Below are 24,279 nucleotides of genomic sequence, written 5' to 3'. Positions count from 1 at the left end.
TCATTAGCATGTGCAGAGTCAGGCCTCTGGAAAACACACAGGTCACCGAGTCACGCTTTTATTTGTCCTCGGCTGTCGACGGGCCTGAGGAGACACGCAACGTCGTCTGGAGAGAACGCTTGTGCTCATCCTCATGTCAGAGACGTTCAGAGCGCAGATTCAGATTACACCTCCATTATTCATATCTGCTCAGAGGCCTCCACATTTATTATTTTTCTAACTTTCAGAATCTGTGGAAATCTACTGAATGAACACAAACATTAAAGGACAGCTCTTGTTATTTTCTGATGATGTTTGAACAGGGGCGAAGCAGTGGTGCAGTCGGTTGTGCTGTCCCCTCACTGTAAGAAGGTCGCTGGGTCGCTGGTTCGAGCCTCGGCTCAGTTGGCGTTTCTGTGTGGAGTTTGCATGTTCTCCCTGCGTTCGCATGGGTTTCCTCCGGGTGCTCCGGTTTCCCCCATAGTCCAAGCACATGCTGTACAGGTGAATTGGGTAGGCTAAATTGTCTGTTGTGTGCATGGATGTTTCCCTATATGGATTGGAAGGGCATCCGCTGTGCAAAAGCTTGATGGATAAGTTGGTGGTTCATTCCGCTGTGGTGACCTTGCATTAAAAAAGAGACTAAGCCAACAAGAAAATTAATGAATGTTTGAACAACTTTGTGTTTTTTATGAATATTAAGATTTTTTTGTCTCCATTTTCTGATGACAAACACAAAATGTTAGTTTATTTTCTCTTTATTTAAATTATACAACATAAATATAACCTAAATGCAATATTTAAGTGTATAATACATTAATTCATTCATTCATTCATTTTCTTTTCGGCTTAGTCCCTTTATTAATCTGGGGCCGCCACAGCAGAATGAACCGCATCACTGGGAAACACCCATACACACTCATTCACACTATGAACAGTGCCGGAGCAAGCTGAACTGTCGCTCTTGGCAGAGCACGATCACGCCGCCCTCAACCCCAATGTGAAAACGAAAGTGAATGGTTATGAAAATGGTTATGAAAATATAACTGAGGACGCGCGGGTGCTGAGGGAGGGAGGGAGGTGTCGCGGACACAGCGCTCTCTATTCTGCCGCCCTATGCGCAGATATAACTAAGGACACGCAGGTGCTGATGGAGGTGTCGCTGACGCTGCCCTCTCTGTCGTCTATGCGCGAATATATCTGAGGACGCGGGTGGTGAGGGTGGAGTCGCGGACATAACTGAGGACGCCGCCCTCTCTATACTGCCGCACTAGGCGGCCGCCTAGGTCACCTCTATGGACGCGCCGGCCCTGACTATGAGTCACTAAATATTTTAACATATGTTATACACATTGGATGCCCTTCCAGCTGCAACCCAATACTAGGAAACACCCATACACGCTCACATTCACACATACACACATTTATACACAACTGTCATTTTAGTTACTTAATATTCACCTATATCACGTCTTTGAACTGTGGTTGAAACAGGGTAGCTAGTGAAACTAAAACATGTAGCAGTAAAAAGTACCTAAAGAGCCTCTATTATACATTAAAAGGGTTATATTTTGGTTGTAAGGGTCTCTAACAACAGGATGATATGCATGCAAGGTCGAAGAACACTATTAATGTCTTGTAATATGCGTTTATTTTTACCTAATTATCCCAGCGACTCCAATATGATTCGTTCAGGGATTCATTCATTCATTCATTCACTCATTTTCTTGTCTGCTTAGTCCCTTTATTAGTCCGGGGTCGCCACAGCGGAATGAACCGCCAACTTATCCAGCAAGTTTTTTTTTATACGCAGCGGATGCCCTTCCAGCCGCAACCCATCTCTGGGAAACATCCACACACATTCACACACACACTTATACACTACGGACAATTTAGCCTACCCAATTCACCTGTACGGCATGTCTTTGGACTGTGGGGGAAACCGGAGCACCCGGAGGAAACCCATGCGAACGCAGCGACCTTCATGCTTTGAGGCGACAGCACTACCTCCTGCGCCACTGCCTCGCCACCAGGGATTCATTAGTTCCCAAACCCCTGCTCAGCACGAAGCTTATCTGTGCTGATTGGACCAATGACAGGCTGTTGCGATTGATCGACACTGACAGCGTTCAGAGTGAGACAGAGTGAAATGCCCACCACAGCTCATCAACAATATAGAGAAGTAGTCAGAGTGCATACACGCTTAGTTACTAACACCATAGTGCACAGTACCCGGTTCTCAACAGTGTTATCAGGGCCGGCGCGTCCATAGAGATAGTGGGCAGAAGAATAGTGAGGGGGATGTCCGTAAACCCCTTGGTCCTTACTTTCATCTACGACACCCACCCCCTCCCTCCTGGTACTCACTTTCATCCGCAAACCAGTCACTTACTTTTTCACTTTCGGGTTGAGGGTGGCATGATCGCCGTTCGCCGAGAGTGCCCCCCTGTCTCCTGGATTTTTAGGGACAGATCCTGGCAGGTATGTGAATGCAGTTTAACACCAGCATGTTGCTCTATTCTTAACCATGACACACATTCAGTATTAATCTACACAGTGGCAAAAGCTGAACTATTGTGAAAGTTGACTGCTGCAAGTGTGTAAGAACAGCTGGCAGTTACCAAAGCAACGACAAATGGCAGGGGAACGCAAGCTCACAAACGCATTTAAATCCTTAAAAAAGCAGCACGCTGGACTTACCTGGTCATTTCCTAGCCTGATCAGCTAAGACCAGGCTGGAAATGGCTAAAACCCTTCTAAAACCAGCCTGGTCGACCAGCTAAAACCTGGTTTAAGCTGGCTTTTTCAGTAGGGTGATACAGAACAATCGATTACAAGTAACAAAACACAATTAAATACATCATTTGCAAGCTAAAGAAAACAAGAAGCGGCCATTTTAATCACACAAACTTTCACTTGTGAAATGGAGGAAGAAACTGATCCATGATTCAATGATCCATGCACTGACATAGTCCCTTACATCAATAGTCTTTTCTGATCCTTCCTTGAACAAACGACCGATGAATTCTCTGTCGTAAGTGTGTAGATTCCAGAAGCACATCCAATAATATCCAGCAGAGTATAGCGCTGATTCATCCGGGATCTGCTACAGTGTGTGTCTAGCCTCTTTTTCCTTGCTACTGTGCTTGTGGTCGGGAACGCAGGTTTCAATTTTCCCAGGTTTGCTCAAGCAACAACTGGGCGGGGCTTAAGTTTCATATCCATGTCATGCCGAAGCGACTAAAGACTCGTTATGAAGATGATTCATTTGAAGTACTTGGAGTCGACTTATTTAAAAATGAATAAATAGTTTTAAACACTGTCCACTTTCAGAATTAAGCCTTAGCTGAATATTTCACTTCACTTAGAGCTGTTACACACTACATGGAAGGTCATTCTCAAAAACCCACAATAGAGGCTCTTTAAGTACATATTTCAGGCGATACTTCTTTACTTTAACATGAAGTTTAATTTTAAACTAATTTCGAGAGGAGCATGTGCTCATGATTGACCCAGCTGGTCCACATGAACTAATCATGATCCTCCAATCAGAGGATCTTAAGTCACTATATATATCCTCATTACCTTTCTACACCTATCTTCTTCTGGAGAAACCCCCCTCCTCCCCTTCTTCCTCCTTTATCCAGAATGGGCGGCACGGTGGCCCAATGACTAGCACTGTTGCCTCACAGCAAGAATACCAATGGCGTTGGGTCCTCGCAGAGCCATCTGGTATTTCTGTGCAGAGTTTGCATGTTCTCCCCATGTCCGCGTGGGTTTCCCCCGGGTTCCTCGGTTTCCTCCCACCATCCAAATGTGCTCTTTATTATAGATAAAATAAGCCTAAACCTTTTTTGTGATGTCTTACTCTCAGGAAGTTCGCCTTGACCTGAGCTCAATCTCCCCTCGCCCTGCAAAAGGGGGGAGCCCTGGGCTCAAGGATCCTTTGACCTCAGGGCTCTCTTCCGGGACAGCATGCCAAACAAGCTATACATAAATCATGAGCTAAGCATGAACTCTTGAATTGACTACGGAAGTGTAGTCAGTACTTCAACTTTTACCAAAGTCGTTTTAAACATAAGTATCTGTGCGTCTACTTGAGTAAAGCATGTGTGTACTTCTGCCATCTCTGGAAGCCACAGCGCAATATTTTTTACAGTGCATAGTCACATTACCACTCACCAAAATGCACAATTTGCTATTTTTCTTTGCTATAAAATTTCCTTCTTGTGAATGTTTTTCATCAGTGTATAAAGCGCACAGTGTGCAGTGGGCTAGTGTTCAGCTTAAGTGCCTGATCAATAACTGTGTGGGCAGAGATTTCTAAACCCAGCACAGCCAATAATGCCTCAAACAAAACAAGACCAAAATAACCACCGAAAACCCGAGCGTTACGGTCTGTGGTGATGTATATTCGCGTTTGATCATGGGCCTGTCATCACTGGGCGCTGTGCACAGGCTGTGTGTGATGGAGCGTCAGTGTTGTTGTCTTTATAGGGCGCGTGGATGACTTTATTTGCTGCGGGAGGATTCATGTTGGTGTCAGGGCCGCTGAAGCATCAGTCTGTCTCAGAGATGAGTTGTGTCTTCAGCAATCCCGCGGCCATATATTTAACTCCAATCTCTGTCACTGCCCCGTGAGCTTGGAGGAGAGCAATTTTCTAGATTTCAGCCGACAGCTTGAAAATGAACATTAAATATTGATCGCCGGGGTTACGTGACAAGCGCCGGGATGCTGTGAACCCTCCGGTCAGCCAGATTTATTTTGGCCGGAGCTATTTTTGGCCGTGTCTCGCAGGCGTTAAAAAGTCCAGAGCTTTTCCTCAGAGTAATTCAGCCTTTAAATGTTTATCGGGTCAACATTTCAGAAGCAAGCAGAACTGTTACAGTATATATGAAAAAAACCTGATAAATGATGATCCCCCTGCTCTCGAGAATACACTAGAGCAATTTATAGCAAATACTACAGTGTTTTCGATCTATGTTGTAGTATAGTACTTGAACAAATCTGTTATGATGATTCTATCGTTACTATGGCAACACAACTCCAGTAATTGATCTGTTGTGGTGATTCTATAGTTGCTATGGTAACAACTGCAGAAATTAAGCTGTTATGGTTATTCTATAGTTGCTATGGTAACACAACAGCAATTTATCTGTTGCGGTGAATCTATAGTTGCTATGGTAACACAACTACTATAGTAAGTGATCTGTTGTGGTGATTCTATAGTTGCTATGGTAACAGCAACAGTAATTCATCTGTTATAGTGATTCTATAGTTGCGATAGGAACACAACAGCAATTTATCTGTTGCGGTGATTCTATAGTTGCTATGGTAACACAACTATTATAGTAAGGGATATGTTTTGGTGATTCTATAGTTGCTATGGTAACAGCTACAGTAATTAATCTGTTATAGTGATTCTATAGTTGCTATGGGAACACAACAGCAATTTATCTGTTGCGGTGATTCTATAGTTGCTATGGTAACACAACTACTATAGTAAGTGATCTGTTGTGGTGATTCTATAGTTGCTATAGGAACACAACAGCAATTTATCTGTTGCGGTGCTTCTGTAGTTGCAATGGTGACAACTACTATAGCAATTGATCTGTTATGGTGAATCTATAGTTGCTATGGTAACACAATTAATATACCAATTGATCTGTTGTGGTGATTGTATAGTTGCTATGGTAACAGCTATTATAGCAGTTGATCTGTAGTGGTCTTTCTATAGATGCTATCGTGAAACAACCTGCCTTTTGAAACTGGGGGATTGGTGGGGTTTGTGGGTGGGGATGGGTGTAGATCGAGGAACTGAAGGGGGTGCGGGGGGGAGGCGGGGGGATTTGTGGTTATAGATCAAGGACAAAACTGAAGAGCCGAGAGGTGAGTGGGTGGGTGGGGGGGGGGGGGTTGTGGTTATAGATCTAGGACAAAAATGAAGAGTGAAAGGGTGTTGGTAAATAGCGGATGAAAGTGAAGAACAGGGGTGGGGAGGTGGTGGATTATTGGCGCGGGCCCTTGATAATGTTACTGGGCTCTGGGGCCCCCCTAATTGTATGGGCCCTTAGCATCGTCATAACCCCCCCACACCCCTTAGCGGCGCCCCTGGCTCTGGCTACATAGATCATAAATGAGCCTGCAATGACTAGACCTGGGCATGTTGGCAGTTGTTCTGAAAGCCCTCCACTTGTAGATTATTTTACAGACAGTGGAATGGCTCATTTCAAAATCTTTTGAGATCTTTTTAAATCCTTTTCCAGATTCGTAGGCTGCTGCAAAAAAAAAACAAAAAAACTGAGCGCCTCAGTCAGCTCTTTTGCTCTCACCATGGTGCTCACTCTCACATCAACTGTCAGGAGCACACCAAAGTAAATTTCAGAGGTTTAGAAAGGACAAGCCTCAATCCAAATGCTGAGTAACAATTTACTAATATGGTGCACCTATTGTGGTACACCTGTCTGTGATTTGAGCCATTTTAAGTGTGAATTCAAGAGCTCGCCCTTAGCTGATGATTGATTATAAAGCATGCTGTCCCCGGAGAGAGCCCTGAGCTTGTGAGATCCGTGAGGTGGAAGGGGGGATTCTTCAAGACAAAGATGGCTAAGGTAAGATAGTGTGGTTATTTATAGTGATTAAGGAATCTCTGATTGTTGAATCCTGCATTAGCTAATGAAGACCAGCTGCTATTAATCATAAGCGCGTGCTCCTCTCGAAATTAGTTTATAAATAAACTTCACTAAATGTGAGGTGTCCTAACTTTTCCTCAGTAGGAATATGCAATTAAATCTTAAATTTAAATAAAAAAAAGGTTTTTATTTTCAGTTTTAATTGTTTAGTTATGTTACCTTAATCTTTAAATATTGTTACAATTCAGATGAAATCACCATATATTTAAAAAAAAAATAAATAAATACCCAGGCTTTTTTTAGGGGTGTCCTAATTTTTTCACATGACTATATATATACACACACACACACACACACACACACACACAGCTGCACGGTGGTGTAGGTGGTAGCACATTTGCCTCACAGCAAAATGGTCGCTGGTTAGAGCCTCGGCTGAGTTCGCATGTTCTCTCTTTGCTGGTGTGGGTTTCCTCTGGGTGTTCCGGTTTCCCCCACAGTCCAAAACATGCGCTATAGGTAACTTGAGTAAGCTAAATTGTCCGTAGTGTATGTGTGTAAGTGAGCGTGTTAGGGTGTTTCCCAGTGCTGGGTTGCAGCTGGATAGGCATCTGCTGTGTAAAACATATGCTGGATAAGTTGGCGGTTCATTCCGCTGTGGTGACCCTGATGAATTAAGGGAATAAGTGGAAGGAAATTTAATTAAATAATATAAAAAATATAATATATAATAACTTGCTCGCTTTGTTAAACAACTTTCCTTTCCAGGCCTGAAAAAAAACGTTCATCATATGCATTTTGTCCCCGAATGTGAGATTTGACTCAGAAACACTCCACATTATGCAAGTAAAATGGATGGAGAGCCGTCATGTTGACACATCTCTAAATATATGCAAATCAATTATAAACTACTTCAGCGAAACAACGCTGCATTCGCAAAAGGCTGTTTATTTCATTACTTGAACATGGTAAAACACAGTGAAACTCCAGCAGAGCAATAAGTACACGCCGCTGCGCTCGGCTGCATAAATGATGCTTGTTCACAGGCGCGTTTTATCTCTGCATCTCATTGAAAAACAGAAGGTGATTTGTGTTGATCTGCCCGAGGCCTCGCAGCGCCCACTTAGTTCACTTGTTTGAACAACCAGCCCTGATTACTCAACACACACTCACTGTAACCCACAAACTCACATCCACATTCATAAATATGAAGATTTGCTGAGATGTTTCCAGCCGCAGTCGACTCCTTCATCAAAGGATTATGCTTTAATCAACTCTATTACCATTACGAGCATGCAGAGAATGCTAAACTTTGATATGTGGGAAGAATAAAGTAAAGTTATTGTGATTTAATATAGCTCTTTTTCTGTGTGACTACATTGTGAAGTGTAATTTTTTTGTTTGTAAAGATGTATTTTTAGCATCACTACTCCAGTCTTCACTCTCACATGATCCTACAGGGGACATATTAATAAAATCTTTGATGATTTATTATAATTAAGCATTTTATTGGGGCTCAATTCTCAATGATTGATAATGGGGGGGTTAAAAAGATCCTTTTGTGAATGAGCACATATTTGTGTTTGTCATTTCTTTCTTAGTTTGAAATATATTATGTTTTAGCACTAGAGGGCGCTGTTTGCAATCTGAAATATATTACTTAAGATTTTGTTGCACTCCGTAAATGACTGATAGCTCCACCCTAAAAGACTGATAGCTCCACCCCAAAGTACTGATAGCTCCACCCTAAATGACTGATAGCCACATCCCTAACACCTCATTCACACGGGGCTTCAGCGTCAACGCTTGACAGAGGGTGTGTCTGAAGTTGGGGCTGCTGCGATCATCATAGCAGCGTCAGCCAATGAAATTAGTCAGCAATACGCCACTGTCTGAGCTGGTGTATTTGCATACAGCGATCTGATTGGCTGATGCTTCCGTCGCCGCTTGCAAAGTCGCAACTTCTGCAGCGAGCAACGCCACTGAAGCAGCGCCAACGGATCCACAATGCAATCCAAAGTGAATGGGAAGCTTCGTGTGAATGGGGCGTAAAGGACTGATTGCCCTACCCTAAAGTACTGATAGCTCCGCCCTAAATGATTGATAGCTCCACCCTAAAAGACTGATAGTCTCAACTTAAAGAACTGATAGTCACACGCCAAAGTATTGATAGCTCCGCCTTAAAGACTGATAGCCGCACCCTAAATGACTGATAGACCCACCCTGAAAAACTAATAGCCCCACCCAAAAGTACTGATAGCTCCACCCTAAAAGACTGATAGCCCCACTCTAAATGACTTATAGACCCGCCCTGAAAAACTAATAGCTCCACCCAAAAACACTGATAGCCCCACCCTAAAGGACCGATTGCACTACCCCAAAGTACTGATAGCTATGCCCTAAAGACTGATAGCCCCAACCTAAAGGATTGATAGCTCTGCCCTAAAAGACGTATAGCTTCGACCTAAAAAACTGATAGCCCCACCCTAAAGGACTGATAGCCCTACCCCAAAGTCCTGATAGCTCCGCCCTAAAAACTGATTGCCCCACCCTAAATGACTGATAGACCCACCCTGAAAAACTGATAGCTCCACCCTAAAAGACTGATAGCCCCACCCTAAAGGACTGATTGTACTACCCCAAAGTACTGATAGCTCCGCCCTAAACACTGATTGCCCCACCCAAAAGTACTGATAGCTCCACCCTTAAGGACTGATAGCCCCGCCCTAAATTACTGATAGCCTCATCCTAAATGACTGATAACCCTGCCTAAAAGACTCATAGCCCCGATCTAAATGACTGATATCTCTGCCCTAAATGACTGATACCCCGCCCTAAATGACTTATAACACCGTCCTAAATGACTGATACCCCGCCCTAAATGACTTATAACCCCGTCCTAAATCACTGATAACCCCGCCCTAAATTACTGATAGCCCCGTCCTAAATGACTGATAACCCCGCCCTTAATGACTCATATCTCTGCCCTAAATGACTGATAGCCCTGCCCTAAATTATTGATAGCCCCGTCCTAAATGACTGATAGCCCTGCCCTAAATGACTGATAACCCCGCCCTAAAATAATAATAGACCCGCCCTAAATAATGATAGCTCCGCCCTAATTGACTGATAGCTCTGCCCTAAATGATTGATAGCCCCGTCCTTAATGACTTATAACCCCATCCTAAATGACTGATAACCCCGCCCTAAATAATGATAGCTCCGCCCTAAATGACTGATAGCTCTGGCCTAAATGACTGATAGTCCCTCCCTGAATGACTGTTAGCCCCACTCTAATGGAAAGTACTGAATTTTTTACAAAACAATAAAGTGCATGTACTACTTATTGTACTACTTATAGTAGAACAAGCACTACTGTAAATAACTAAATATAAGAAGTTTTTAAGTACATTAAGTACATTTTAGTGGTTTCACAGAAATTAGATCGTAGACTGTATTTCCACTGAGCCTGTGCTGCGTAACAATGTTTAGAATCTGCAACTGCAAAAGAAGAATAGCCGTGTTATGCTTTTCAAGACAGTGGGAAGCATCTTGAGGAGTCCGCGCCGGTTTCGTGAGGGTCTCTGTATCTCACGCAGATGTTTTTCTTGATCAGAGCGGCGTCTCGAATCCTCCTGACAGAAACACAGCTGTGCTCTGTGATCTGAATGCTGGAGACTGCAGGCGTCTCTGCGTTTCTGATGGTCTGCAGGAGACGACTCTGCTTTTCTCTGCTGCTGTAGATGCTTTAATATCAAAGGAGTCCTTGAGACGGCATTTCAAAGGCATGCTGGCCCTCGTGATCCCACACACACACACACACACACACTCATCCAGACTTGTGTTTTCTCCAGCGTTGTGTGTGAAGACGCCTGTCAGACATGTTCACACATTCAGACACATTTATGCTGCAGTGCGGAGGAGTCGATGGATGGATATCACTGCACACACTCCTGAAAATACACATCTTCTGAACACTGTTAGAGATATACATAAATATGCAGTTTTCTGTATTTATGGTGGCTTTAGAAAGCCAATATACTGGTGTCCTCCATAAACCTCTTCCGTCTTCTTCTTCTTCTTCTCAGACTATTTTAAGAATGCATCTCTTCCTAGACCGTTCATACTGCAACCACCAAACTTACTCCAAACCTCCAAACTATACTGAATTAAGCTGCTCTATCTTTTCCAACTGATCCGACTTACAGTTTTCCCGAAACTGACCTGAAAAATTCGGAAAAGTCCCTTTGACTTAACATTGGACCAAACATTGTGACCTCATAACTCTGTCCCAGATTGTCATACAGACTTAAATTTTGGGCTCTTTTAACTCAGATTACCAATCTGCCAATCACTCCACACCCTAGCAACCACTTATGGCACCCTAGCAACTGTCCCATAGACTTCCATTATAAAAAAAACTGCCATTGACTTACATTGGACATATTAACGACATACTGATACATGCTAACAATACACCAATCCATACTAGAAACATGCTAGCAACATGCTAATTCATATTAGAACCTTGCTTATAACATGCTAATTTATGTTACAAACATGCTAACATAATGCTAATTCATTCTAGAACCATGCTAATTTATGTTAGCGACTGCCTAGCAACTACTCGGAACACCTGAGCAACCACCTAGCAACGCCTTAGCAACCACCTAGCAATGCCTTAGCAACTCCCTACCAACCACTCAGAACACCCTAGCAACCACCTAGCAACACCTAAGCAATGACCTAGAACATCTTAGCAACCAGCTAGCAACTAATCAGAACACCTTAACAACCATCTAGCAACGCCTTAGCAACTGCCTAGCAAAGCCTTATCAATGGCCTAGTAACCACTCAGAACACCCTAGCAACCACCTAGCAACACCTTAGCAACAACCTAAAACACCTTACATCCACCTAGCAATGCCTTGCAACCACTCAAAACAGCCTAGCAACCGCCTAGAAACAACTTACCAATCACCTAGCAATGCCTTAACAAACACCTTGCAATGGATTAGCAACCACCTAACAACCAATTAAAACACCCTAGCAACCACCTAGCAAAGCCTTACCAACCTCCTAGCAACCACTCAGAACACACTAGCAACGACCTAGCAAAACCTTAGCAACAACCTAGAACACCTTAGCAACCACCTAGCAATGCTTTAGCAACCACTCAAAACAGCCTAGCAACTGCCTAGAAACAACTTAGCAATGTCTTAACAACCACCTAGCAATGGCTTAGCAACCACCTAGCAACCAATCAAAACACCCTAACAACCACCAAGCAACTCCTTAGCAATCGCCTAGTTACCACTCAGAACACCCTAGCAACTACCTAGCAATGGCATAACAACCACTCAGAACACCCTAACAACCACTTTAGCAAAGACCTATAACACCTTAGCAACCACCTAGCAACTGCCTAGCAACGCCTTAGAAATCACTCAGAACACCTTACCAACCACCTTGCAACATCTTAGCAATCACATAAAACACTCATAGCAACTACTAAGAACACCCTAGCAACCACCTAGCAACACCTTAGCAACCGCTTAGCAACCACTCAGAAAACCTTAGCAACTGTCCAGCAATGCCTTAACAGCCAGTCAAAACACCCTAGCAACGCCTTAGTAAGTAAAAGTAAGTAAAGTTTATTTATAAAGCACATTTACTTCAGTTTGGCACTGACCAAAGTGCTGAACAAAACCATAGCACACACTCTAAAAGAGTAAAAGATAACAATAAAAGTAATAATAGGAATAAAAGTATTACAGCAACAACCACAATAAAGATTAAAAGCCTGGGAATGCAATAGAATAAAAATGTGTCTTAAGTCTGGACTTAAAAATAGAGATTGAAGAAGCACTTGTAATATCCGGTGGTAGCTGGTTCCACAAACGAGGAGCAGCGACTGCAAAGGCTCTATCCCCTTTCAGTTTAAGTCGTGACCGAGGAACTTGAAGTAAAATTTTATTTGAGGACCTAAGAGACCGAGGAGTTGACTGTAAGTTAATAAGCTCTGAAATATAAGAAGGTGCTTGCCCATTCAGTGCTTTAAAAACAATAAGTAAAATCTTGAACTGAATTCTAAAATTAACAGGAAGCCAATGAAGGGATGCTAAAACTGGTGAGATATGAGCATGTTTTTTTGGTGCCTGTTAAAAGTCTTAGCAACTGCCTAGCAACCACTCGGAACATGCTAGCAATCATTAAAAACACTGTAGCAACCACTTAGCAACAGATTAGAACCCCCTATCAACAGTCTAGCAAGAAACATGCCATAAACACTAGAAACATGCTAACACATATGTAGTAATAACAATTTCAAATTTCTATATATATATGCCGAGCTAGTGTTGTTCCCATACTGATAGACTTCCGGTGACCTGTTATAGTGAGTTTTTTTTTCCATTTAATCAGTTCATTTTATATCATCGATGTTGTAATGTCATTAAAATACAATCAGTTTAAATAGCCTTGGGCATTCATTTAGTTGCTCAAGCGTAAAACAAGACAAAAATCGCTGTTTTAAAAAAAAAAACAGACCCTAAACGCAAAATTTTGCAATAGCATTTAGCTCACCGGAAGCGCTTAACCCAGGTTACTGGCAAATTAAAAGTCCTATTAGCATACTTTGGCATATACCCCATTATTTAAACTTTAAAACCACTTCAAACTGTCAGACGAGGCTTTCTTAAGACACCATAAAGTTTGTCTACGAACTTTACTTTTCTAGTTTGTGATTCATGTTTTTATGTTTATTTCTGCTTCTGAGATGCATTATAAGATCTTGATCTCTCTTCCAACAAATTTAATTGTTGAAACGTTGGAAAAGGTGACTTTTACGAACATTTATAATAGTGTAAAGTGCTATATGGTCTGGTGTGGTGTCGTATATTACGCTAAAAACACCTTGTAATAAACTGCCAGCACATTTTCTGTTATTTTACATACCCATACCCTGTACGGGGAACACCCATACACTCTTGCATTCACACTGATACACCACGGCCAATTGAGTTCATCAATGCCCCTATAGCGCATGTGTTTGGACTGTGGAGGAAACTCACATCCAAACTCCACACAGAACAGCATACTAATCCCCAGATGGGACTTGAACCAATGACCTTCTTGCCGTGAGGTGACAATGCTAACCATTGAGCCACCACAGTGTTGAAAACTAAAGACTGAAATTGCATTTGCTTTTCTATATTCACAGAGACCGAGTCTGTGTGAAGTGTTCAGTGTGTGTCTGTCTGTCGCTGCTGGACTGAAGACTGGAGTGGGTACAGCTTGAAATCTGCTGCATGACCAGGTATTATGTAATCCAGTCCAATTAAAGCCGTCTGAGATTTCTGGTGGGAGTCTCAGCCGATCAGACAGAATCAGATATTTAGCTGACGTTCAGTAAATAAATGAACACCAGGAAGACAAGCATGTGCTTTTAGATCACCTGACAGACGTGCACTCCTTTTGTTTTTTTAGGGAAATATGATGAGATTGTCCACCAATTAACTAAACAAAGCCTCATGGGAAAATGTAAATAAGGATTTTTACTGTGTGGCGCAGCTAGCAAGAAGGTTGTTGGTTCGAGCCCCGGCTGGGCCAGTTGGAGTCTGTGTGGAGTTTGCATGTTCTCCCCGTGTTGGCGTGGGTTTCCTCCGGGTGCTCCGGTTTTCCCAACAGTCCAAACACATGCGCTATAGGGGAATTGATGAACTAAATTGGCTGCAGTGTATGAGTGTGTGTGTGTGAATGAGTGTGCATGGGTGTTTCCCAGTACTGGGTTGCATCTGAAAGGGCATGCGCTGCTTAAAACATTTGCTGGAATAGTTGGCAGTGAGACTTAGCCAAAGGGAAATGAATGAATAAATGAATAATTCCCCCGATAAGAAGAAACACAAGCCGAAATCTCAGACTGGATATGACTGCATTACTCTAAAAAATGCTGGGTTGTTGTAACAAATTCTTGTGTTTAAAAGTGTCATTTAAATGAAATTGAATTCAAAAAATGGTCATATACACTCTAAAAATGCTGGATAGTTGTAACCCAATGTTGGGTTGAAAATTGTAATATAAATTAAATTGAAAAAAGGGTATTATACACTAAAAATGCTGGGTTGTTGTAACTCATTATTGGGTTGAAGATTGTCTTTTAAATTTAATTAAGAAAAAATGGTCACATGCACTCAAAAAATGCTGGGTTTTTGTAACCAATTGTTGGGTTTAAAAGTGTCATTTAAATTACATTGAACTGGAAAAATAGCCATATACACTCTAAACAATACTGGGTTGTTGGGTTAAAACATATAAATCAAATTTCATTGAAATAAAAATGGTCATATACACTCTAAATATGCTGGGTTGTTGTAACCCAGTGTTGGGTTAAAAAGTATCATTTAAATTTAATTGAAAAAACCTGATATGTTCCCTCTAAAATTCTGGGTTTTTGTTGGGTTGAAAAGTGTATTTAAATTTAATTTAATAATTTTTTTCTGAATAACGGGATTTACATTTTAACATGAAAACAATATTGTTGATTTGAACATTGTTAATTAAACAGCTTTCTTTTCAGTAAAAAATATTATCTAAAAAAATTACCTGTTGAAGTGCCATCTAAAGCATTGTTTTGCTGTTAAATATGCAGTTTGATCAGCTCTTCATTCCTCGATAACACTTTATTTTGATGGTCCATTTGAGTATTGGTAGACTGTCTTTCCTAAAGTGTTAAGATGCTCCTTCAACAGACATTTAACTGACTATAAGAAACTTAGCAAGTACATGTCAACTTACACTAACCCTAACCCCAACCTAACAGTCCATAATCTAATGAGAATTAGTTGCAATGTAACTTAAATTCACCAAACGGGAGAGGGGTTTGGATGCAGACCTGGTGCAGTGCAATCTGAGCTGCATCCAATGCTTTTTAATGGGCTCACCTAACCTAACCCCACCCCTAACCCTACCCCTCACAATGACATCACTAGCTCCATTTGTGTGCATTGTGTCTGAAATTGCATCAATGAGTAATGCAATCTCAGCTTGCAACATAAAGGCTGCATCCAGATCTTTTGACAAACGGACCATCAAAATAAAGTGTGACCCATTCCTCTCGCTGGCAGTAGAAGGTCAAACACAATGCTTTGTGCTGCTTGGTTGCACATGTACTTTTACATTCTGAAACTGACCGTACAGTACAGTACAGCAGGATGCATACAGAAAGCCTAATGTGTATTGCAGAAACAGACGGAGTGGTTTATAGTAGTGCATTTCTGCTTCTGTGTTCAGCAGGTGCCGATGACCTTAAGTGAAGCACAGAAAGATCTTTATGATGATGAAAGTGCAGCTGGTGAGATGATAAAAGCTTTCTGTTGTGTTCTGCTGCACTCAGACTCAGAGTTCAGGCTGCTGGACGGTTTCTGATGCACTGCAGGGTTTAACCGGAGCTGCTTTCAGTCCTGTATAGACCCAGACGAACTCAGAACTAGTGCTCAAGTTTTAGATGCTTAACAATAGACAGCACTTGTGACTAAAAAGCTGAGTCTGGTGTACTTTTACGGACAAAGAACTAAGAAATAGTTATATTAACCTTGTTTTGTTTATTCAATGATGTGTATATTGTTTAGATCATCTTCTTTTTGTATAGAATAACTAAAAAGCTGTGTATTTGTGTTTTTTCAGACAAAAAAAATGCTTTTTGATTTAAATAGAGGTAAGAATCACATTTATGGTGGTAAAACCTTGATTCTCAATCACAGCATATCATCCTGCAGCCCAAGAGCGGTTACTCACTGAAGGTAAGCAGGGCTGAGCATGGTCAGTACATGGGAGACCTCATGGGAAAGCTAGGTTGCTGTTGGAAGTGGCCAGCAGGGGGTGCTCAATCGATGTGAGTCCTAATGCCCTAGTATAGCAAACTCCACACAGAAACGCCAGGATCGAACCAGCAACCTTCTTGCTGTGAGGCCACAGTGATAACCACTGAGCCCTTGAACCGCCAACTTATCTAGCATATATTTTTTTGCAGCGGATGCCCTACCAGCCGCAACATATTACTGGGAAACACCCATACACACTCACACTTACACACTACAGCAAATTTAGTTCATCAATTCCCCTATAGCGCATGTGTTTGGACTGTGGGGTAAACTGGAGCACCTGGAGGAAACTCACGCCAACACGGGGAGAACATGCAAACTCCACACAGAAACGCCAACTGACCCAGCTGGGACTCGAACCAGCAACCTTCTTGCTGTGAGGCCACAGTGCTAACCACTGAGCCCTCGTGCCACAGTGATAGGACATACTATGTTTATCAATTGAAATTCAGAGGAAAAAACTCTCTAAAGTATTTGTCAGAGACCAAGAACAAACAGGATCACTATTGATTAAATGTTGACTAAAAGAAGAATAAGGCCCTGAATTACAGCACAAACCATAACAGATCTGTATGGAGAACAGGCCAGCGAAGGACAGAGGCTTCATTATTTACACACAGACCTTGAGAAAGACAGCCAGATTTAATGGAGAGAAAGAAAAGAGCTAATCAGCAAGATTATGTGGATGCAATTACAACATCAAAGCCACACGGCGCCTTAAAAAGCACCCGAAAAAAGCATATGGAGGTAAAACTGTATGCAAATGCAGCGCTGATGGGATCATGCGGTTTTCTGTCACCAGAAACACAAGACAGTTCTTAAAGAGACAGTTCACTGAAATAGTCTTTACTAATCCTGCACTTCCAAATAAACTAATAAACTACTCCATTAGAAGTATTAACTCCTATTTTTTACAATACTTGGATCAAAGTTCGAAAGCACTTGATTTTTCGCTTATTTTAAGTAGTAAATGTAGTCTACTTACTGATTAAGAGAGTTTAAGTCACACTCTGATAAACGCAATGATAAATCATGATAATGTAAATAAAACCATGTAAAAACACTTTCACACACTGAATCCAGACCTGTTGCTTTACTGGATACTCACTCTAAATGGATCATATGAATCATTGAGTTGTAAACTGAAGACTCACTCTGAACGGATAATTTGAATCAGTTAATTATTTACTGGAACTCACTCAGACAGGATCATTTGATTCAGTGAGTTGTTTACTGAAGACTAGCTCTGAACCGATCTTTTGAATCAGTGAGTTGAAAATCACTCTGAATGGATCATTTGAATCAGTGAGCTGTTTACAAGAGACTTACTCTGAACAGATCTTTTGAATCAGTGAGTTGTTTACTGAAAACTCACTCTGAACAGATCATTTGATTCAGTGAGTTTTTTTTACTGAAGACTCACTCTGAACAGATCATTTGAATCAGCAGGTTGTTAGCTGAAGAATCACTATGAATGGATAATTTGAATCAGTGAGTTGTTTTCTAGAGACTCCCTGTGAATGGATCATTTTGGGTCCATTAGTACCAATTGAGGATTGTGTCCACGCTACAGCCTACCTGAGTATTGCTGCTGACCATGTCCATCCCTTTATGAGCACAGTGTCTCCATCTTCTGATATCTACTTCCAGCAGGATAACGCACCATGTCATAAAGCGTGAATCATCTCAGACTGGTTTCTTGAACATGACAATGAGTTCACTGTACTCAAATGGCCTCCACAGTCACCGGGACTCAATCCAATAGAGCAGTTCTGAAGACAAAAGTGGGTCCAACCCGGTTCTAGTAAGGTGTACCTAATAAAGTGGCCAGCGAGTGTAAATTGTTTGCAACCACTTACCTTAAAAAAAATGAAGTACATCCAATGAATAATTTTTCTCAGTGCACTTGAGTGCGAGTAAACGGGGGAATTTTCATTGTTTGGGTGAACCATCCCTTGAAGTGCATCTAACAGTCTTTTTTTAGACTCCAAATGCAGCATCTGCAGGGAACGTGCCACAGACACAATCCTGCTGTTGTTGTGTTATTATTTCAGAGTTTGGGGCTGATGATAAGATCCACAAATCTAGCCCTGACGAAAGGGACACATCCGAAAAGGATTAAAACGATAAAAAAGAGGAATGATGCAGCCATAGATGGCACCGTGAGGCGTTGTGTGCCATCTTCCAATTGTCTTTTAATTTCCTCGAGGAGGAGAACTTGTAATGATGTTGCTGAGAATACCTCTCTTGGGCTCAAAGCGCCGCGGTTGTGTTGTGTGCGGAGGAATTATGAAAGATGGAAATCTCATTTTAACAGATGGTTTTGCTCGTCTTATGGTTTAATGTTACAGTTTATAGATGCTTCAGATGTTTTACGGCCAGCACAAGACAACAGAGCAGGTTGAGTATTGAGGAGTTTCAGGACTCTTACAGTTGAAGTCAGAATTATTAACCCCCCCGTATATTTATTTCCCCAATTTCTACTTAACAGAAAGAAGATTGTTTTAACACATCTCTAAACATAATAGTTTTAATAACTCATTTCTAATAGCTGATTAATTTTATCCTTCCCATGATGACAGTATTAAACTACACTGATGAACTGTCTGTGCACAATAAAACTAGAAGCATGTAAAATGTACTGTTAATGGGGTCAGTTTTGTTTTCATGTTGACTATAAATAGAAGCAGCAGTAGATACTGATGTTCATGAATGTTGTAGGAATAAATGCATTTTCATTTTTCAGTATGAATAACCCACAGGCCTGGATATGTCATCATACACATGCTGATATTAATATCTGGACCTCATATTAAAAGGATTTCAAGAGAAAAGCTTTTTTTCACAGAATTGAACTCTCCAGAATAATAAAACTAAAACTAGATTAATAAAACATGAAGCAATTTAGGCTATAATTAACATCAAATATCTATTATTTGAAATAAATTGTTTATAAAGTGTGTGTTTCAGTAAAAGTTTTTTTTAAATTCTAGTAAAATAAATAAATATTGATGATTTTTTCATCAGTTCCCTTTGGGTGCTCCGGGTTTCCCCCACAGTCCAAACACATGCGCTATAGGGGAATTGATGAACTAAATTGGCCGTAGTGTGTATGGGTGTTTCCATTACTGGGTGGCAGCTGGAAGAGCATCCATTGTGTAAAACATATATTGGATAAGTTGGTGGTTCATTCCGCTGTGGTGACCCCAGATTTTAAAAGGACTAAGCTGAGGAAAAATGAATGAATGAATAACTGAGAAAGGTTTTCACAGTATAAATCTCCTCCGGTTTAATAAAACAGTGTTATAATAAACTAAACTAAAAGTACATTCATATTTGACTATAAATAAAATCAAATATCTATTAATTGAAATACATTATTTAAGAGGTGTGTGTTTCAGTAAAATGTTTTATTTTATTTCTGAGAACTTTTTTTAAATTTAAAATAAATCAATATTGATGACCTTTTGTTTTCTTGTGATTGTAAAATTATATGGTTAATACATAGCATATGCATTTAAAAGGTTATTCAAAATAAAACTCTGTGTTTTAAGTTGACATGTGGACAGACATGTTTAAATTACATATTTGTTTAATTAAAACTAGTGAAGTTAGTAAAACTATCGCAAAATGTCAACAAACCCCCTTTTAAACTTCTAATAATTCACATTACAGCACTGTAAAACCCAGTTAGTTGAGGTAACTTAAACCGTTTGAGGAAACCGATTGCAACAAACCATTCAAGTTCAGAAACTAATCCTAATGAGTACTGTGAACTTAATACATTTGAGTAAGCGAAGCAGTTTGAGCCCAGTAAAAATCAATAAATGGAGAACTTAATCCAACTGAGTACTGTACAACCCAATAAGTTAAGGCAAGTCAAATCGTTTAAGGAAACCGATTAAACCATTCGAGTTCAAAAACTAATCTATGAGTACTGTAATGGATCTATTACTGTACTGTAAAATCTATTTCTTCCAGTTCTCCACCATTTCCATAGGCACTCGGCACAAAAGATTTGTCGCGTAAAACCACAAACTTGCAATGCAACAGTTTACTTTTCGTTTGTTAAGAACAACAAAAATCAAAAAACAAACAAAAGCATTATTTATACTTTACCAAGCTTCCAAATAAATATGGTTTCGAAGAACGGTCAGAAGACTGTTTACCATCAAGCCCCTTCCTTCTTTCTAATCTTTTTTCCCTGTTTCTTAAGCATACAAATGACGTATGGCATTATTTAACATATAAAACGTCATGTACATAATATAATATCCCTAAATAAACATATTAAATACTGTATCAAATATAGCAATAACTTGGTATCGCAATACAAATAATATAATATTATAGAAAAATATGACGAATCTCGTAGTGCTCTTTATGGCTCTAACAAGTACTGTGAACTTAATCCATTTAAGTTGAAGTAATGAGGTATTTAAATAACTCATTAACTTCAACATTGAGTTCAAAACTCTTTTCAAATGTGTAGAATTAACTTTTAGTTAATTTTGAGTTAACTGCACTCATTTCATTTGATAGAGCTGGCTGTTGGGTTTTACAGTGTAGCAATGTGAATTATTAGAAGTTTAAAAGAGTGTGTGTTGATATTATGTGATAGTTTTACTTTTTGTAATATTTTATTTAAACTAAATATGTATTTTAAACATGTCTGTCCATGTGACAACTTCAAACGCAAAGTTTTTATTTTAAATAACCTTTTAAACTGCATATGCTATGTATTAACCCTAATTTTACAATCACAAGGAAGCAAAAGGTCATCAATATTGATTTTATTTTACATTTTAAAAATATTTTCTCAGAACTCTGTGAAATCAAACAAAACATTCTACTAAAACACACAGCTCATAAATAATGTATTTCAATTAATACAAAGTATTAACTTCAATTATATTAAAACTGGATTCACATTTTGTATTTGTATTGATTTATTTGATCAAATTCTCTAAAAAAAAAAAACTGTTGTTTTCTACTTTATTGAAATATGATTGGGAAGAAAATTCATTTCAGACTAATGCACTTCAGAAGTATGTCTAATCCGAGTATTTTAATGTATTTATTTTTTATAAATAAACATAAATGTTAAAATTAATGATGCAATTTCAGTTGTGTGTTTAATGAAACTTCTGTAATGACAGTGATGGAGGCCTCAACTGGATATTGTTCACTGTAATTTCTAAATAATGTCTATTCATATTCATATTTATTCGACATATGCTTTTTGCACAGTAGGAAACAATACGCATATCTACACGTGGGACAAATGAGGTCATAATAATAAATAATCCTATCTGTTTTTAACTTTTTATTTTTAATATGTTTTGTTTAATAAATGTATGTGAGGTAACCTTTTTGATCAGCAGTGAGTTTGGTTTCATGCACGAGCAAAAAAAAAGCGCGGTCATGTGATGCAGTGTGCACGCGCGCAGTGATCAGCTGCTCTTTCTTGGTCACATGACTCTCACTCTCAGCTGAGCAGAAACAGCGTTGGCAGCATGGCATCCTCACAGCAGTGAGTTTCTCACCATTTATTTCACTGTGCATTTCTGTTTTACCCATAATGACGATCTGGTTAATACGAAAAGCGTGCTGAGGTGTTTTGTGATGATGCGCATGCGCGGGACGCTGTTTTAAACGCAGGAACAGCGCAAGTTTTATTTCTGTCAGATGTTTTGGAAAAGTTTGAGTATCTTGTCTGCTTTGGTTGACGTTTCTGTTTTTTGTGGTGTTGTTGTTCACATAATCTGATATTTTATATGTCCATGTGTCCTTCGCGGTCTCTTGCAAAAGCGTACTGTAGTAATACCATGGTACAGTAACTTTAGCTGTTTGAAAGTCTTCCTGTTATATCTAAACTCTGTTTTATCATTGAACTCTCCGTTTAAATATATGAAATGTTTATATTTTAGGCGCTATGTGACAGATGTTAACTAACTGAAGACTTTAATAGTTTCTCTATTATGTTTGTGTCCTTGTACGAAAGTATTTAATTTAGCTTAAATCATTTATTTGAAATATATTCTGTAAGACACTGCATTCTGAATTAAATTGAAGTAAAGTTGGTTTTATATTCACACATTCTAGCTTTCTATTTAATAATATAATTTCAGAAAAGTATTCGTGCCAATTGTAAATAGCGAAATCAGATTAGCAGCCAATCACTACCAAAGCTAAATAATATCATACTTGCATGTTATTTCAGACCCAATATTCAATGTAGCGTGGTAAATAATATAAGTTGTTGTCAATGAATGATTGTGTGAATATAAAACCAACTTTACCTCAATCTGATTCAATGTATGACCAGATTCTGTTCAGAAAGCCTTGACTTTTTTAAAATAATAATAATAATAATAATAATAATAATGCTATTACATTTCTTCAGATTATTTACATGTATACTATTTTAACCCTTATCACCTTTTTGTCATATTTTAAGATAATGCAAAAAAGTTGTCCGACACCCGCATGAAAATATAATATAGTAATTTACAGTAAATACTATTTTATACTGTGTTTTATTATCTATAAATACACTGAAATCTCAAATAGAGATAGAAATGCTGCTTAAAATATTGATAGAATCAGTTTTTATTTATGGGCGATATGTATTGCATCACCTAAAATGATTGAGATCATGCCCATGTGTTGTGTGATAAGGAGAAATTTGTATACCTATATACATTCAAGCCAGAAATATTTATACTCCTGTCAAATTCTGACTTCAAGTTACTTTTATTAAGATTATTTTGACTGAAATGCCACAGGCCTCTCACAGAAGATAATAAGACGATGTACAAGAGTCATTATTGTGGAAATATATATATATATATATTTCTCAGCTTTTATTTGCATTTGATCAAAAACTTTAATTCATAATTTTTAAGGGGTATGAATACTGTATGTACTCATAAATAATTGTTATTAGTTGAAGTCAGAATTATTCACCCCCTTTGATTTTTTTCTTTTTTAAATATTTTCCAAATGATGTTTAACAGAGCAAAGACATTTTCACAGCATGTCTGATAATATTTTTTCTTCCAGAGAAAGTCTTATTTGTTTTATTTCGACTAGAATAAAAGCAGTTTTACATTTTTTAAACACCATTTTAAGGACAAAATTATTAGCCCCTTTAGGCAATTTTTTTTCTGATAGTCTACAAAACAAACCATCATTATACAGTAACTTGCCTAATTAACCTAACCTGCCTAGCTACTCTAATTAACCTAGTTAAGCCTTTAAATGTCACTTTAAGCTGTATAGAAGTGTCTTGACGAATATCCAGTCTAATATTATTTACTGTCATCAAGACAAAGATAAAATAAATCAGTTATTAGAGAACTACACCATACTGATCAATTATCATAATTCTGGACCAGGCCGTATCCTGAGCTGATGCTGTATTGAGAAGGAACAACACCTCTGATCAGCTACAGTGCTCTAAAACCAGAAATTCATTTTCATTGTGCAACCCCTGTGGATGTATATATACAGTTAAAGTCAAAATTATTCACTCTCCTGTCAATTTTCTTTTCTTTTTCAAAATTTTCCCAAATTCTGGAATTTTTCACAGTATTTGCTATAATATTTTTTCTTCTGGAAAGTCTTATTTGTTTTATTTCGGCTAGAATGAAAGCAGTTAAGCCTTTAAATGTCACTTTAAGCTGTATAGAAGTGTCTTGAAAAATATCAAGTCAAATATTATTTACTGTCATCATGATAAAATTAGAGATGAGTTATTAAAACTATTACATTTAGAAATGTG

The 24,279-nt window shown here is 39.3% G+C and overlaps 1 protein-coding gene across 1 annotated transcript in view; it reads left to right on the top strand.

Moving 5' to 3' along the window:
• Positions 1 to 21,987: 21,987 nt before the first annotated feature.
• The window catches only part of pepd (peptidase D), a 100,009-nt gene continuing 97,717 nt past the window's right edge, over positions 21,988 to 24,279 (top strand). The window contains 1 exon segment of the mRNA NM_198912.1: positions 21,988 to 22,026. Coding sequence (NP_944594.1) covers positions 22,010 to 22,026 — 17 coding nt within the window. The 5' untranslated portion in view covers positions 21,988 to 22,009.

Source organism: Danio rerio, chromosome 18 (assembly GCF_049306965.1).
Source record: "Danio rerio strain Tuebingen ecotype United States chromosome 18, GRCz12tu, whole genome shotgun sequence".
Lineage (NCBI taxonomy): Eukaryota > Metazoa > Chordata > Actinopteri > Cypriniformes > Danionidae > Danio > Danio rerio.
Note: the sequence above shows the minus strand (reverse complement) of the source record. Positions and strands in the feature narration are given on the sequence as shown.